General features: G+C 34.6%; 1 protein-coding gene across 4 annotated transcripts in view; it reads right to left on the bottom strand.

The window, feature by feature from the left end:
• Positions 1-14337, bottom strand: part of LOC144966210 (uncharacterized) — an 84087-nt gene that overhangs the window by 11690 nt on the left and 58060 nt on the right. For 2 of the 4 annotated variants that reach the window (XM_078902386.1, XM_078902384.1), the window contains exons 5-13: positions 14001-14180; positions 13601-13748; positions 12895-12985; positions 11214-11356; positions 9857-10541; positions 7993-8076; positions 5341-5370; positions 2493-2686; positions 983-1074 (exon numbers count right to left, since the gene is read on the bottom strand). In XM_078902386.1, the coding sequence (XP_078758512.1) occupies positions 983-1074; positions 2493-2686; positions 5341-5370; positions 7993-8076; positions 9857-10541; positions 11214-11356; positions 12895-12985; positions 13601-13748; positions 14001-14180 (1647 nt within the window). The remainder of the gene's footprint in view (positions 1-982; positions 1075-2492; positions 2687-5340; positions 5371-7992; positions 8077-9856; positions 10542-11213; positions 11357-12894; positions 12986-13600; positions 13749-14000; positions 14181-14337) is intronic. The other 2 variants (XM_078902387.1, XM_078902385.1) reach the window with 1 other exon arrangement.

The following is a 14337-nucleotide window of genomic DNA, read 5'->3' on the forward strand; positions in this document are numbered from 1 at the left end:
ACATTTAACATGTAGGACGGGACTTGCCGCCTGTTAGGCGATATTACAATTTTTCGGACAAAGACAACGCTGTTAACGACCAGGTACTCATTTTACACCTGTGTACGGTGAGAGAAAGTGAGTAAAGAGACTTTTCCAAGGACTCAACTATGCGCCGAGCGCGAGGCTCGAACCCAGGACCTTCCGATCCGAAAGCGAGTGTCATACCACAAGACCACATAGCCGCACATTAAAGACCCTCATAGTAGCAAATACACTGAAATAATCCGTGCTTCATGCTCTGCTTATCATTTCAAAAGATGATTTGTCTGGAAATAATATTTCGATTAATACAGTTTAAAAAGCATTTATCTAGATGCGTAGTTTGAATTTCCTTCCACTCTTTTTGTTCTGTGTCATAGTGTTATTACTTATTGATCCTTTTGTTGCGGATAAACCTTATTTGCAGATTTGTAGGTCTGATCACCCAAGTCATTATGGGCTCATTTATTGTTGTAATGGAAATCTCAAAGTATGATGCAAAAAATGGCCAATTACAACAATGTTAAACTAGGCCTAAACGTGGGTTCGGATGCCAATATATATAGCGCAATATCCACTAAACGTGCTCAAAGCGCTTTACAAGGGGTCCCTGGCCAACAGCAACACATAACATGTAGGACGAGACATGACGCCTGTCAGGCGATATTACAAATTTTTGGGACAGAGACAAGGCTGTTAACGGCCAGGTACTCATTTTACACCTGAGTACGGTGAGGGAATGTGAGTAAAGAGCCTTCTTCAACGACTCAACTATGCGCCGAGCGAGGCTCGAACCCAGGACCTTCCGATCCGAAAGCGAGTGTCATACCACTAGACCACATAGCCGCACAGACCACATAGCCGCATATGTACACGCCGGGATAAAACTATTGGTGTTTTATTAAATACATCTATATATGTATGTTTATTCATTTCAATAAAACAGCTAGATAGTAATTACCTAACATCAATAAGAAGAACTTGTTTTTCATCTTTATCGAGAATGGCAAGTAACAGTTGCACCAATCGCTCCAGGTCCTTGTTTTCGTGGTACTGTGGGTGAAAAAATCAAACAAAGAAGAAACAAAAATTACCAATAACGTCGGATAATAGGTTTTGACACAATCATTCAATTAATTAAGACCAGGGTATCGATAGCTCAGTTGGTAGAGCACTCGCTTTACGCGCAAAGGGATAGTAATCGTTCCCAGTTAAAGTAAGACTAAATATTGAGCTTTGTATAGCGCAATATCCACTAAATGTGCTCAAAGCGCTTTACAAGGGGTCCCTGGCCAACAGCAACATTTAACATGTAGGACGAGACATGACGCCTGTTAGGCGATATTACTATTTTTCGGACAAAGACAACGCTGTTAATGGCCAGGTACTCATTTTACACCTGAGTGTGGTGAGAGAATGTGAGTAAATAGCCTTTTCCAAGGACTCAACTGGCTCGAACCCAGGACCTTAAAATCCGAAAGCGAGCGTCATATCACTAGACCACATAGCCGCACAAGACTAAGCTGCTCGAAGCTTTGGACTGTGCATGTGACAAGCAATAAACGAAAATTAATCTAACAGGTATTTTGTTCTTTTTTGAAGCTGTTATATTCATTTTTTTTATTATTACTTGTTAAAGTAGAGATTACTCTGCCTCGCCTACCACCACCCCCCCCACCCCCCTATTCTCGTCCACTAGGCAGCAATTGGGTTGTTGGGTCTATTATGTTTCCCACTTTCATGTATGTTTCCCACTTTCATGTATGTTTCCCACTTTCATGTATGTTTCCCACTTTCATGTATGTTTCCCACTTTCATGTATGTTTCCCACTTTCATGTATGTTTCCCACTTTCATGTATGTTGTCATCAAATTCTTGATTTATTGGCGAAAGCCAGCCTACGATTGAATAAACTTTGCTATTAGATTTGGAGAAAAAGAATTTCCCGATAACTAGTTCCCATCAAAAGGGTAGTAAGAAATTGCTATTGTCAGTTTAACTCACTCAATCCTAGAGATTTTTGATACTTTTCAAAATGGGAAAAATGTCTTTAAAATGAGCATGTACATAGATAGTTTTATTCATCTACCATTAAATGCAAACTACGCCAATAATTTGTCTCAGAATAATGTAATAATTAATAGTCATAGGGGTAAAAGTAACCTGGGTAAACTACGGATATAGTCGGTGTTAGGGTTGAGTGAGTTAACGCTTCAGAAGTCAGGATAAACAAACCACCCTCCATGTGGGCCATATGTCTCTGGAGAACTTCTTTTTTCGATTATTGAGGATTGCTCGTAACGTGAGTCTGAGCCAGCTGGGGTGACTAAGACCAGATCCCAAATGTGGCCCCAGATTGAAACCTATTAAAAAATAATGTAAGATGTACATCATTTGATAGACTCATTCATTATGAAATTTAAAAACTCCATTTAAATTAACAAATACAACTTACGAAAGACCTTACTTACATTATTGATGTGTCTTAGAACGGCTTTGCATTCATCTTCAGAGAGTATTTTCCTGGCGTGGTCTTCCAAAATTGCCATCAAATTGTAGCGGTCGGTCACATGATTGTTGTTGATCTGAGATCCGAACCCTCGTTCAAATATCCCCTTCTGGTCTTGGGGACTGTTTTGTTTGGACGAACTTCTTCCAATGAATTCTGTTGATTTTATACGAATTAATAAGAAGATGTATGCATGTCGAATAATATTGACATTATTTGAATCTTTGTTAGCGCTATTATAATCCAAAAAAAATATAGAGTTTGGCTCAATAGAGCGCCTATCAATCTCCGAAATAAGGGATAAAAATATTTTAGCCCAACACCTTCGTCGGGTCACTATCATAATATTATAGGGAAAGAGAAGAGATCTACAGTTCCTTTTACAAAATCCATCCAGAATGAAGAAAAATCGTGTGATTATTCTTCAATTGAGATTTTCTTCGGGATTGACTCCGGAGTTATATTAGCCTTATTTTAAATTTAAAAAACGGTCCTCAGCTTTTCGAGTATAATTTGTGATCTTGAAATATGAAAACTGGGGATAATGAATAAGAGTGGGTTTTTTGTTCTAGAGCAATCACAAGAAAGTAAAAGGAATTGTTTACTACTCTCTGAATAGGATGCTATTCTTTGACCAAACATTTTGGAGACTATAATGATATAGGAAAAGGGACCCACAAGAGAATAGCAAAATACCCTTGCGTCTCGTTAGTTAGTGTGAGCCAAGCGATATATATATATATATATTTAGAATCGTGTTGGATACAAATAGGGTTCGAATAGTGCTCGACATGTAACAATGGAGCGAATTATTATTGTAATATTTACCACGATGTTGGAGTCAGTCTACATCGATGTTTCAGGCCTTTCAGCCATCGTCAGGACTGTGTGTTACATGGTTTGTTGTGTTTTGTTTCTAGAGAGAGAGAGAGAGAGAGAGAGAGAGAGAGAGAGAGAGAGGGGGGGGAGAGGGGGGAGAGAGAGTGAGAGAGAGGCAGACAGACAGACAGACAGACAGACTTTGAAAGAAATAGAGGGAGAGAGAAAGAGGAAAGAATTTAATTGAGATATCATATAGCCTATTTGGAATACCGAAAGAAGGTTCATATTGTAAAGTAAAAGATGATGGTCATTGCAACGATGTTCAGTCCAAAATGCTAAGAATAGAGATGATAGGAAAACGTGTTTAACTCATTCAATCCTAGAAATGTTTTGCTACTTTTCAAAATTGGAATAAATGTATTAATAATGAGCATGTGCATAGATAGTTTTATTCATTAACATGCAAAAACTAAAAACATTAAACTTTGATACTTCGCCTATAATTTGTCTCAGAAAAATGTAATAAATAGGCATAAGGTAAAAGTAACCCGGGTAAAATACGGATATAGTCGGTGTTAGGGTTGAGTGAGTTAATAATTTTAAAAAGTAGATCTAATTAGAGATTTAGACCATCGTATCTAGTCTGAGAATACTTCGGTTTCACATAGATACCGACTCTGGATCCCCTCCGAAAGTAAAAATCTCAACACAAATTGATAATTACATGACTGTAACAGATAGCGGATATAATATTATATTTCTTAATCAAAGAGCAATTGCATTTACTATTGGGTAAAGAATACCAGCCAGAAACTGAACTAAGGATTGAATGCCTATACATCGATGGAAACAGAATAGACAGAATTACAAGTATTGATTCATGGAAACCGTGAAGGAAAGAGTAGGAGAGAGAGAGAGAGAGAGAGAGAGAGAGAGAGAGAGAGAGAGAGAGAGAGAGAGAGAGTGGAGGGGGGGGGGGAGCGCAAGATGACAGACAGCCTAATCAAAGCTTGTAATTAAGTACATCAAGAAATGCTTAATCAAAGTAGCCGTCTATATAACCGTTTCATAATATCATTATCATCATCAACCATTGATGATATTATGAATTATTATCATCATAATCATAATCATCATCATCATCACCACCACCACCACCACTACCACCATCATCATCATCATCATCATCATCATCATCATCATCATCATCATCATCATCATCATCATCAAAATCATTATCATCATCATCATCATCATCATCATCATCGTCATCATTATCATCATGATCGTCATCGAATTCATTACAATCACAACAAGACGTACATTTTGTGTCAGCCAATATTATTGTTGTGACAAGTCCAATATTAACTCTCTGGAATGCCGAAATTCGTGTTGATCATAATACACTTCAGAAAAGTTAGCCATGACATAAGAATATAGAGGACAAAAGCGCACGAACATGAAAAAAAAAAACAACAATTAACAAACAATATTAAGAAAAAGACCAAAAAAAAAAAAAAAAAGACACAAAAGTAAAGACTGAGTTTGAAAAGATGCTAGACTAGATTGTTATTTTGAACCTCCTTGAAATATTTGAATAACCATAACTACGAGATAAATGAAGAAGTTAAATTTAAATTAAATTGAGCTTTATATAGAGCAATATCCACTAAATGTGCTCAAAGCGCTTTACAAGGGGTCCCTGGTCAACAGCAACATTTAACATGTAGGACGGGACATGACGCCTGTTAGGCGATATTACAATTTTTCGGACAAAGACAACGCTGTTAATGGCCAGGTACTCATTTTACACCTGAGTACGATGAGAGAATTTGAGTAAAGAGCCTATTCAAATGACTCAACTATGCGCGAGCGCGAGGCTCGAACCCAGGACCTTCCGATCCGAAAGCGAGTGTCATACCACTAGACCACATAGTTAACGATTTATACGATTTATAATAAGATATTTATAATATTACACTACAAACCTGCTTCAGTAGGCAGTGACAATCTCTTTTCTGAAATGAAGCAAAGCTGGGTTAGTATCAAGCGGAACAAGCACGAATTTCTATTCTAAGATATAAAACATGAATTGTGTGTCTGTGTGTGTGTGTGTGTGGTTTATGTGTCTGTGTGTGTGTGTGTGTAGTGCCCATGATGTATGTATGTATGTATGTATGTATGTATGTATGTATGTATGTATGTATGTATGTATGTATGTATGTGTGTGTGTGAATGCGTATGTGTGTGTACAAATACATGATATGTAATACTTTCCAAATGATGTAAATTATTTGTATGGTTGTGTGTGTGTGTGTGTGTGTCTATATATATATATATATATATATATATATATATATATATATATATATATGTGTGTGTGTGTGTGTATGTGTGTGTGTGTGGAGGTTTGCATTTTTATATCTAAAACATTTATTAATGCATAACCGCAAAATCTGAGAAGCAAGCAAACATCAAAGCGCTAAGTACATACCAATGTTACAAATGTTGTTGTTATTCAATGTAGGGGTTTGTGTAGGGATTTATTTAAGGACGACAGATCAGGATAATCAACTTAGAGATATAAAACATTTCAAAATCGTCAAAACACTTCTATCGTTAAACAACAATAGATAACACCAAACAAACATATAGAGGTAAAATTATTATTGATTATCCCGGCCAGTTCTGCATGCCCATCGGTCAGTGTGTTGAATGTCTTTAAGAATACTGGGTAGTGTAAATGTTGCTGCTCGAAGCTCGAAGATATAAATAATAACGTGAAGTTGAATGTAAGCTTCAATTTAATTACAAAAACAGATCAAATGAACGTTTCGGGTTTCCCCTTTATCAACAAAACAGGATGATTGAAACACCACATTCATCTGTGGTGTTTCAATCATCCTGTTTTGTTGATAAAGGGGAAACCCGAAACGTTCATTTGATCTGTTTTTGTAATTAAATTGAAGCTTACATTCAACTTCACGTTATTATGAATGTCTTTTAAATATCAGCTTCATATTGACTTCTAACGTACAAAGCAATGATATCCTTGAAAAATGTGTGCCTCAGACCAAAAGAAAAACTATCAAAAATACTACATAAAATGAGGAGCCACTCAATATCATGACTTTCAGCACACTCTCACTTCTGGGCAAATGTGAGAATTAACTAAACGTTGTTTTAAGCCAAAAGAGTTTGGTTGGTAATAAAATAAAAGTGAATATTTGAGCTCAACATATTTAACAAATAGTTTTACTTTAAAAAATCAATGTTTTTTTTAAAAAATTGTATCTTTTTTATGAAAAATATTGTTATGAGCGACATTCTAAGTGAAATACATTGTAATCAATTTTAGAAATAAAAGCTAAGTTTGTCATTGTGAGTACTAATATGACATGACAATGGGCATATTCATGAATTTCGAAATCATGATATTACATTGGATATTTGGAAACCATCCTGTGCATACATGTGTCTCTGTCTTACTGTCGATTGACTTTACCTATTGTACGTCAAGAGAATCACCTCACATATTAAAGCCCATTTCATTGTTGTTAAAAATCCTGTAACCGTTAAATTATTGACCTCAAAATAATATGGGACAGCGTGGCTCAGCGGTACGGTCTTTGCTTCGTACCCGAAAGGTACCGAGTTCGACTACCCGCCGCGTTGTGTGGCCTAGCAAGTCACCTAGCCTTAGCTCACTTTGCGGCGCTGCACTGCGGCTGACGCCTGGGTTATTCCAGTCTTCGCTTGGAATGGACCCTAAAGACAAATTTCCCCTTAGGGATGAATAAAGGGAATTTATTTTATTTATTTATTTATTTTTTATTTTATTTATTATAAGAAATGTTTGCATTTATTTTATAAATAATATGTAGAAAATATCCACGGTAGGAGGGCATGAATAATGGGGTTTTTTTTTGACAATGAATAAAATCGATGACAATAAAATGTTTTGTGTCTGGGATCAGTTATCCATTTAAATTATGTTTTAATCAAGAGTAATTTTTCCATATTGATAAAACAGGTAGATTTTAATTAAACGAAGATATTGATTGAAATATAGCATATCTGAATCGAAGCTTTCTTGTCTGATAGCTTGTACATAAATATTAATTTGAGACGGGTACGAATAATTTTGTTGGATTTTTAATCAAAAAAACATAACAATGGGAATAAATAAAATAAAAAAAAGAAACACTCAAAAAAACTTTAAAAGTAGGTAATGTCACATGTAGTACTTTCACTATGATTGAAGCATTACAAACATCAAACAATAAAAAACGATAGCATGCTAACATTAATTTTGCGAACCATTGCCAAATAGGAAATTATATCCCTTAAAAACAAGCGATACGCATTCATTTACATACTTGAAATTTTGCATAATGAAAAGTGTTTGTTAGAAATTTACACACTCAACCTATGACCTGCATTATTTTAAGAATTAAAAAAAGTAAACTTAATGGTAAAAGACTATCTATTTCTAATTCTAATCGTATTAAAAAATACAAATCTTCTTAAAAAGTTTACAAATAAGCGGACAATTATAATAAAGACCAAAATAAGCCCAAATTTATTGTTATCTTTATCAAAAACTGAACAAAAAGCACAATAAATCATCAAATTCTTACTCGGTCCCTTGTTTCTAAGACTTTCTTTAAGTTTTGCCTTGAACGTTGACCAGCTGCTTTTTGATTTCTCGGAATCTGATGGTTCTGTCAAAGTAAATTAAAAATTATAAGTAAATAATAAAATAATAAAAATTTAATAATAATAATAATAATAATAATAATAATAATAATAAAATAATAATAATAAAATAATAATAATAATAATAATAAAATAATAATATAATAATAATAATAATAATAATAATAATAATAATAATAATTAATAATAATAATAATAATAATAATAATAATAATAATAATAATAATAATAATAATAATAATAATAATAATAATAATAATAATAATAATAATAATAATAATAATAATAAAATAATAATAATAATAATAATATAATAATAATAATAATAATAAAAATAATAATATATAATAATAATAATAATAATAATATAATAATAATAATAATATATCTTTATTGTCCCCAAAAAAGTGGCAATTTGTCATTTGGTTACACATTTATAACAATACAATATTGACATAGACACACTCACACGAGATACACACTAGTAACATAGTAGTTATCGTTTTAAAAAAAGTAGGATTAAACTGGCATGGGATATGATTATATGTGGTCCATCGGCTCGAAACGGTATTAGGTCAGAGTGAGACCAGAAATGTGAAATGTCAGGGGGGGGGGGGGGTTTGTTACTTTAAGAAACTGGTTGTATCCATTCTCTTCAATAAAACATAAAAGTCAACTCTCACCTCATATTTTCGACTCCAAATTCAACTGTTATATTATCTAAATCATTGCTACATAATACCGTTTTGAGGCGGTAGGTCACCAAATACTTTGCATGTTATATAATATTGCTACTTGTCCTAGTCTTACAAAGAGCTATCATACGAAACATGACCAGTTTAACTAAAAGAAATTAAAATAACCAATGTTGTAACAGAAATACTAAAATTGAACATTTTATTTGTTGACCATTAAATCAAATGTAAACTGCGCTTCCATAACTTAATGACTCGGTAAACTCATTTCCGCTACTTTTCCAAGCAGTTCGTTAAAGAGAAGTAATATCACACTTATAGAAGGAATACAATTAACGTCACTAAGCTCTATGTTATTGTTTTTCGACAGCCATTTTGGTAATTACTTTTCACGCAATCATATCAATCCGACTATAAACGTTCAAGGTTACAAACAGTTTTGTGTGTTGATAAATGTGAGAACATTTCCTAAAGGCATAGCATCAATAATATATAACTACTTCTGTCAGGGTAGCCCAAAAAAAAAACCCTCTGGAGAGGCTTCTATTCTTTGCTTCAAATAATCCTGCTTCAGAGAAAATTAAGTTGGTTTTGTGCAAAACTTTGCTTGCTAAAATAATTGAAAATATATTAATATCAGACAACGCAACATGACCTTATGATAATGCCCATGGCAGGCGAAGAGATGCTTTCTATCTGGGAACAATCAGAAATTAGAAACCAAATGACAATATGTAAAATATCCCATTTGAAACAAATGTATTGTCTTACCACACTTACATTTGAGAAGGAAAATAAAGAAACATGTGACTCTCATCACAAAACATTCAAAACTTTTGATTAAACTCCATTTCGTCATGTCTTAAATTTTCCTAACATTTTAAACGATTTTATGTAATTATAATTTTTGTCCCGGCGGGGGGGGGGGGGGGGGGGTGTGTTCCCTGGAATGTTAATGTCTAGGCCATGACATAGCAAGATATGCAAATAAATATAATTAATGTTTTTTTTTTAAAAAGTGAGTGCCCAGTGACATGAAATCACTAAATAGTTACTCGAAATAAAAAAAAGTACTATGATGTTAGTTTACCTGGTGAGGATGGCAAGGAAGAAGACGATGAGCTTCCGGCAACTCGTGTTATTTCCCATGTACCCAAATGGGATTTTCTCGCCTCGAGCTGTTTTATTTGCGAAGTAATATTGTCTAGGTCCCCATTTGAGATGTCACTTCCTGCAGTAGATGCATTTGAGGGAATGTCTGGGGCACGGCTCGTCTTGCCAGATCCATTCCTGTGTTTGAATCCATTCGAATGTCCAGATTTAAGAGATATATCTGTTGAGGAATCGTTACTTTTAATACTTCCAGTCGTTGGTGATTTGGGACCGTATCTGTAGGAATTGGTTGCACTAACGACGTGAAACCCTTTGGTTGGCGGGAGAGGTGCTGGTTTTTTATTTGAAAATGACGTCACATCCTCTTCTATCACCGTTTCTATAACAACTGTTTCGTTGTCATGAGGCGAATGTTTAATACCGTTTGAACCATTCATTGCTGGCTGTTTGTTTTTCTCAAGAAAGGATGTGTAATCCATGTTTGAGTCACTTAAATCAGAATCCTGTAGATAGTAGCCTAAGCTGTCTTCGTTGTCGGCAGACCACGATTTGGATCCTTCTTCAGTTTTGATAGTGTTGTCTATTGAGTCAATGTGTTTCCAAGTGTCCTGGTCGCTTCGTTTGAACATAATATCATTGTTCTTTGGATAGCAAAGTTCCGCCTGGGAATAAGATTATATTTGGAAACAATAAGAAACCATTGCCGAGTCAATGCCCAATTACATTTAGAAAAATATTAAGTATATTCCATTACAATGCATATTATAGTTATAAGCACTCTCCCTATATATATATATATATATATATATATATATATATATATATATATATATATATATATATATATATCCACTCCATTCATTTCTACATCTATTTATTTATCTACATCTATATATCTCTATATCTATCTATCTATCTATAAGTATATATATCTATCTGTCTGTCTATCTATCTATCAATCTATCGATCTACTTTACCTATCTCCTCCTCCCCCCCCCTCCCCTTTCTCTCTCTTTCCCTTTCTCTCTCACTCTGTGTGCATGTGTGTGTGTGTGTGTGTGTGTATGTGTGTGTGTATGTGTCCTACTTTCTAATACATATGAGAAATGATAAAGCATGTGGCAAAAAAAAAAAAAATAAAAAAAAAAAATATATATAATATATATATATAAAATATATAATATATATATATATATATATATATATAATATATATAATTATGAGTTCAATGCCATGGCCAAATCTGCCGTAATCTGATTTTTTAAAAACAAATATTCTTTGTTTGTTTTTAGAGTAAAGAAGAAATGTAGGCATTATCTGGCAATCGTAGTGACCTGTACTTCTAGCCCATCGTCCAACTCTTCAACATCGCTGTCTTCAAACGCCTGGTTGTCGGTTCCTTGAGGACTGTATGGTGTTAAATCTATGCTGCTCTCACGGGCTCTTGTTCGATGAACTTGCCATTTACTCAGTTCGCCTATTCAAAAATGATGAGAAATAAACATGGGTTGTTAGAATATTTACAAACAAATAATAATAAGCGACATATTTTTATTCTAACACTGATTTGAATGAACATTGTTATTGCAGTCAATTATGGCTTCCGAGGATTCAAATGTGTTTTTAGACACGATAGAGCATAAATCAAACACAGAAATCCTAATTAACAAAATTAACATCATCACATAAGTATACTTGAAAAATAAATACATTATAAATTCGAGATATAGCTTTTCCACATCTCTCTATTATCAGATTCTCTCGAGATTGCATCAGTTCTACCAAATAAAGAAAAATTATACTTTAAAAAATGACATTTATCAATTCTGAATGCTTTTGTATCAAATAAACATTTTCAATTCCAACGATAATTAAATGAATATGTCATCTATTTATTGTCTTATATTGTTTGACCCGATGCAGCTTGATGAGAACCCGTTGCTTATTCAAAGGAGGTAGGACTACTACTCAAAGGAGGTGGGACTACTACTCAAAGGAGGTAGGACTACTACTCAAAGGAGGTAGGACTACTACTCAAAGGAGGTAGGACTACTACTCAAAGGAGGTAGGACTACTACTCAAAGGAGGTAGGACTACTACTCAAAGGAGGTAGGACTACTACTCAAAGGAGGTAGGACTACTACTCAAAGGAGGTAGGACTATTACTCAAAGGAGGTAGGACTACTACTCAAAGGAGGTAGGACTACTACTCAAAGGAGGTAGGACTACTACTCAAAGGAGGTAAGACTACTACTCAAAGGAGGTAGGACTACTACTCAAAGGAGGTGGGACTACTACTCAAAGGAGGTAGACTACTTAAAGGAGGTAGGACTACTACTCAAAGGAGGTAGGACTACTACTCAAAGGAGGTAGGACTACTACTCAAAGGAGGTAGGACTTCTACTTAAAGGAGGTAGGACTACTACTCAAAGGAGGTAGGACTACTACTCAAAGGAGGTAGGACTACTACTCAAAGGAGGTAGGACTACTACTCAAATATCATCTGAAGAATGGATCGTCAATTCTTTATTTTTCAGAATGCTCCAACTTGTCAAACGTCTTAAATCTCATTTATAGAATTGTTGTTTTTTTTACGTTATTCATTGATAGTTGAAGTAAACATTTTCCGACCAAATGAAAAATAGCATTTTGTCATCGTATACAGATTACTGTAAACACTCATACACAGCCCTATCAATGCAGTTTTAAAGTATAGATAGAATGCGCTTGGCCAAGGAGTTCACAACATTGCCATCCGGAAGTATAACGGACCAACACACAAACTCTGTGTAACCATGAACTTTTATAGTCTGGTTAATACAGTTTAGTGAGAACAACTCACAAACGCGGATGGCAAAAACAATACCAAAGGCCTGAGTGACGTCATCTTCGTTCTATCTATAGAAAAGGTGTCTATGGTGGATTGAAAATGTTTTTTGCCATCATTAGAAACTACTATGATACTTTTAGTAGATAATGACCATCAGGCATTTAGAACCTTAAAACTATCCTTACGTGATGTTGTTTTGTTGAGATGTACATTTCCAACATTGGTCCAAGTGTACTCAGCACAAAGTTCTTTGAAGACGGGATATTTTCCTACAGACTGATGGAGACAAACACAAAGGTGATTAGGCAAAAGACGTATTTTGAAACAATAAATTGATAGTTATCTGCTATCATCATCTATAAAGCTTAAATCTGCAAGTGATATGTTGAGTTTCTCGTGATCAGATCGCAATTTAATTTGTCAATATCTTGAAGACAACACCGTTAATTGTAAGATATCAATTACTCTCATGATGATTAGTTGCCATGACAATGATATGTTATTGTTGCTGTTGTTGCTGTTGTTGCTGTTGTTGATGTTGTTACCTTATTAATCATATTGGTGGTGAAAGTGATGATCATAATGATGATGATGATGATGATGATGATGATGATGATGATGATGATGATGATGATGATGATGATGATGATGCTGATGATGATTAAATCGATACTTAATAGCAAGGTTCATGGAAATTAATAATACGTAATTTTATCCATCATCCAAATTACACTAATCATGCCAAATGGTAATTTAATTATAGTGCCTTAGATACATTATTTCCAGTGTTGCGGTTGGCTTGGCTGTAAAGCGCTTTGAACACAATAGTGGATATTGCACTATGTAAAAGCTCACTTTTAAAAATAACTAATTTTGCCTACGTAAACTCACTCTGATTGTTGTGATGAGATTTGAACTAGACCGCAACACATCAACGGCTTCACTGTGTTCTATTTTTTCAAAGCTGACTCCGTTCACTTTGACAATTTGGTCACCTGAAGAAATGCCTGCGCTGCTCGCTAAGCCTTCTGGATCAACCCTGAGAACAAAAAGATACAGTGAAAGAGATTCATTATAGGAAAATATAGCAACAGCACTATAATTAATTTGATCTAAATTGTAGTTATTTATTTAGCCATAAAGCCCATAGATGCTTCTATCATTTCCTGTAATGACCTAACTTTAATCTACATAATTTATTACTTCGCCGAAAGAAAAATTAGTATTCAAGAGAGATTTTTAAAATCCAGGCACATCTTGTGGTTTGAATCTATTATTTAACATGTCGCACCTTGATACATAAATTCCTACGCCGTATTCCAATCCTCCTCGGATGTTGAGACCTATATTGTCAGAATGGTCGCCAACGTTGATGATCACTTTTTGTTCCACAACTCTGTCGTAGGCTCTTGAGTCTTGGTTCTCTGTGACTGGCGGGGCACGCACTACTTTACACAGAGCTATGTCATACCTATATATTTAGGGAATTAAAAAGAGGTAGTAGAATTCAAAAGCACTAATATCTGATATCATATCATTTTATAGGGAATGAGATTAGAGGAAGAGTAGCGTCCCTTGATTGGACGTCACCCATAGTCTGTGACGTCACCGGCGGAAAAGTTATTAGA

The sequence above is a fragment of the Berghia stephanieae genome, chromosome 2 (genome assembly GCF_034508935.2).
Source record: "Berghia stephanieae isolate SIO BIC M18660-M18661 chromosome 2, UCSD_Bste_1.3, whole genome shotgun sequence".
Taxonomy (NCBI): Eukaryota; Metazoa; Mollusca; class Gastropoda; order Nudibranchia; family Aeolidiidae; genus Berghia; species Berghia stephanieae.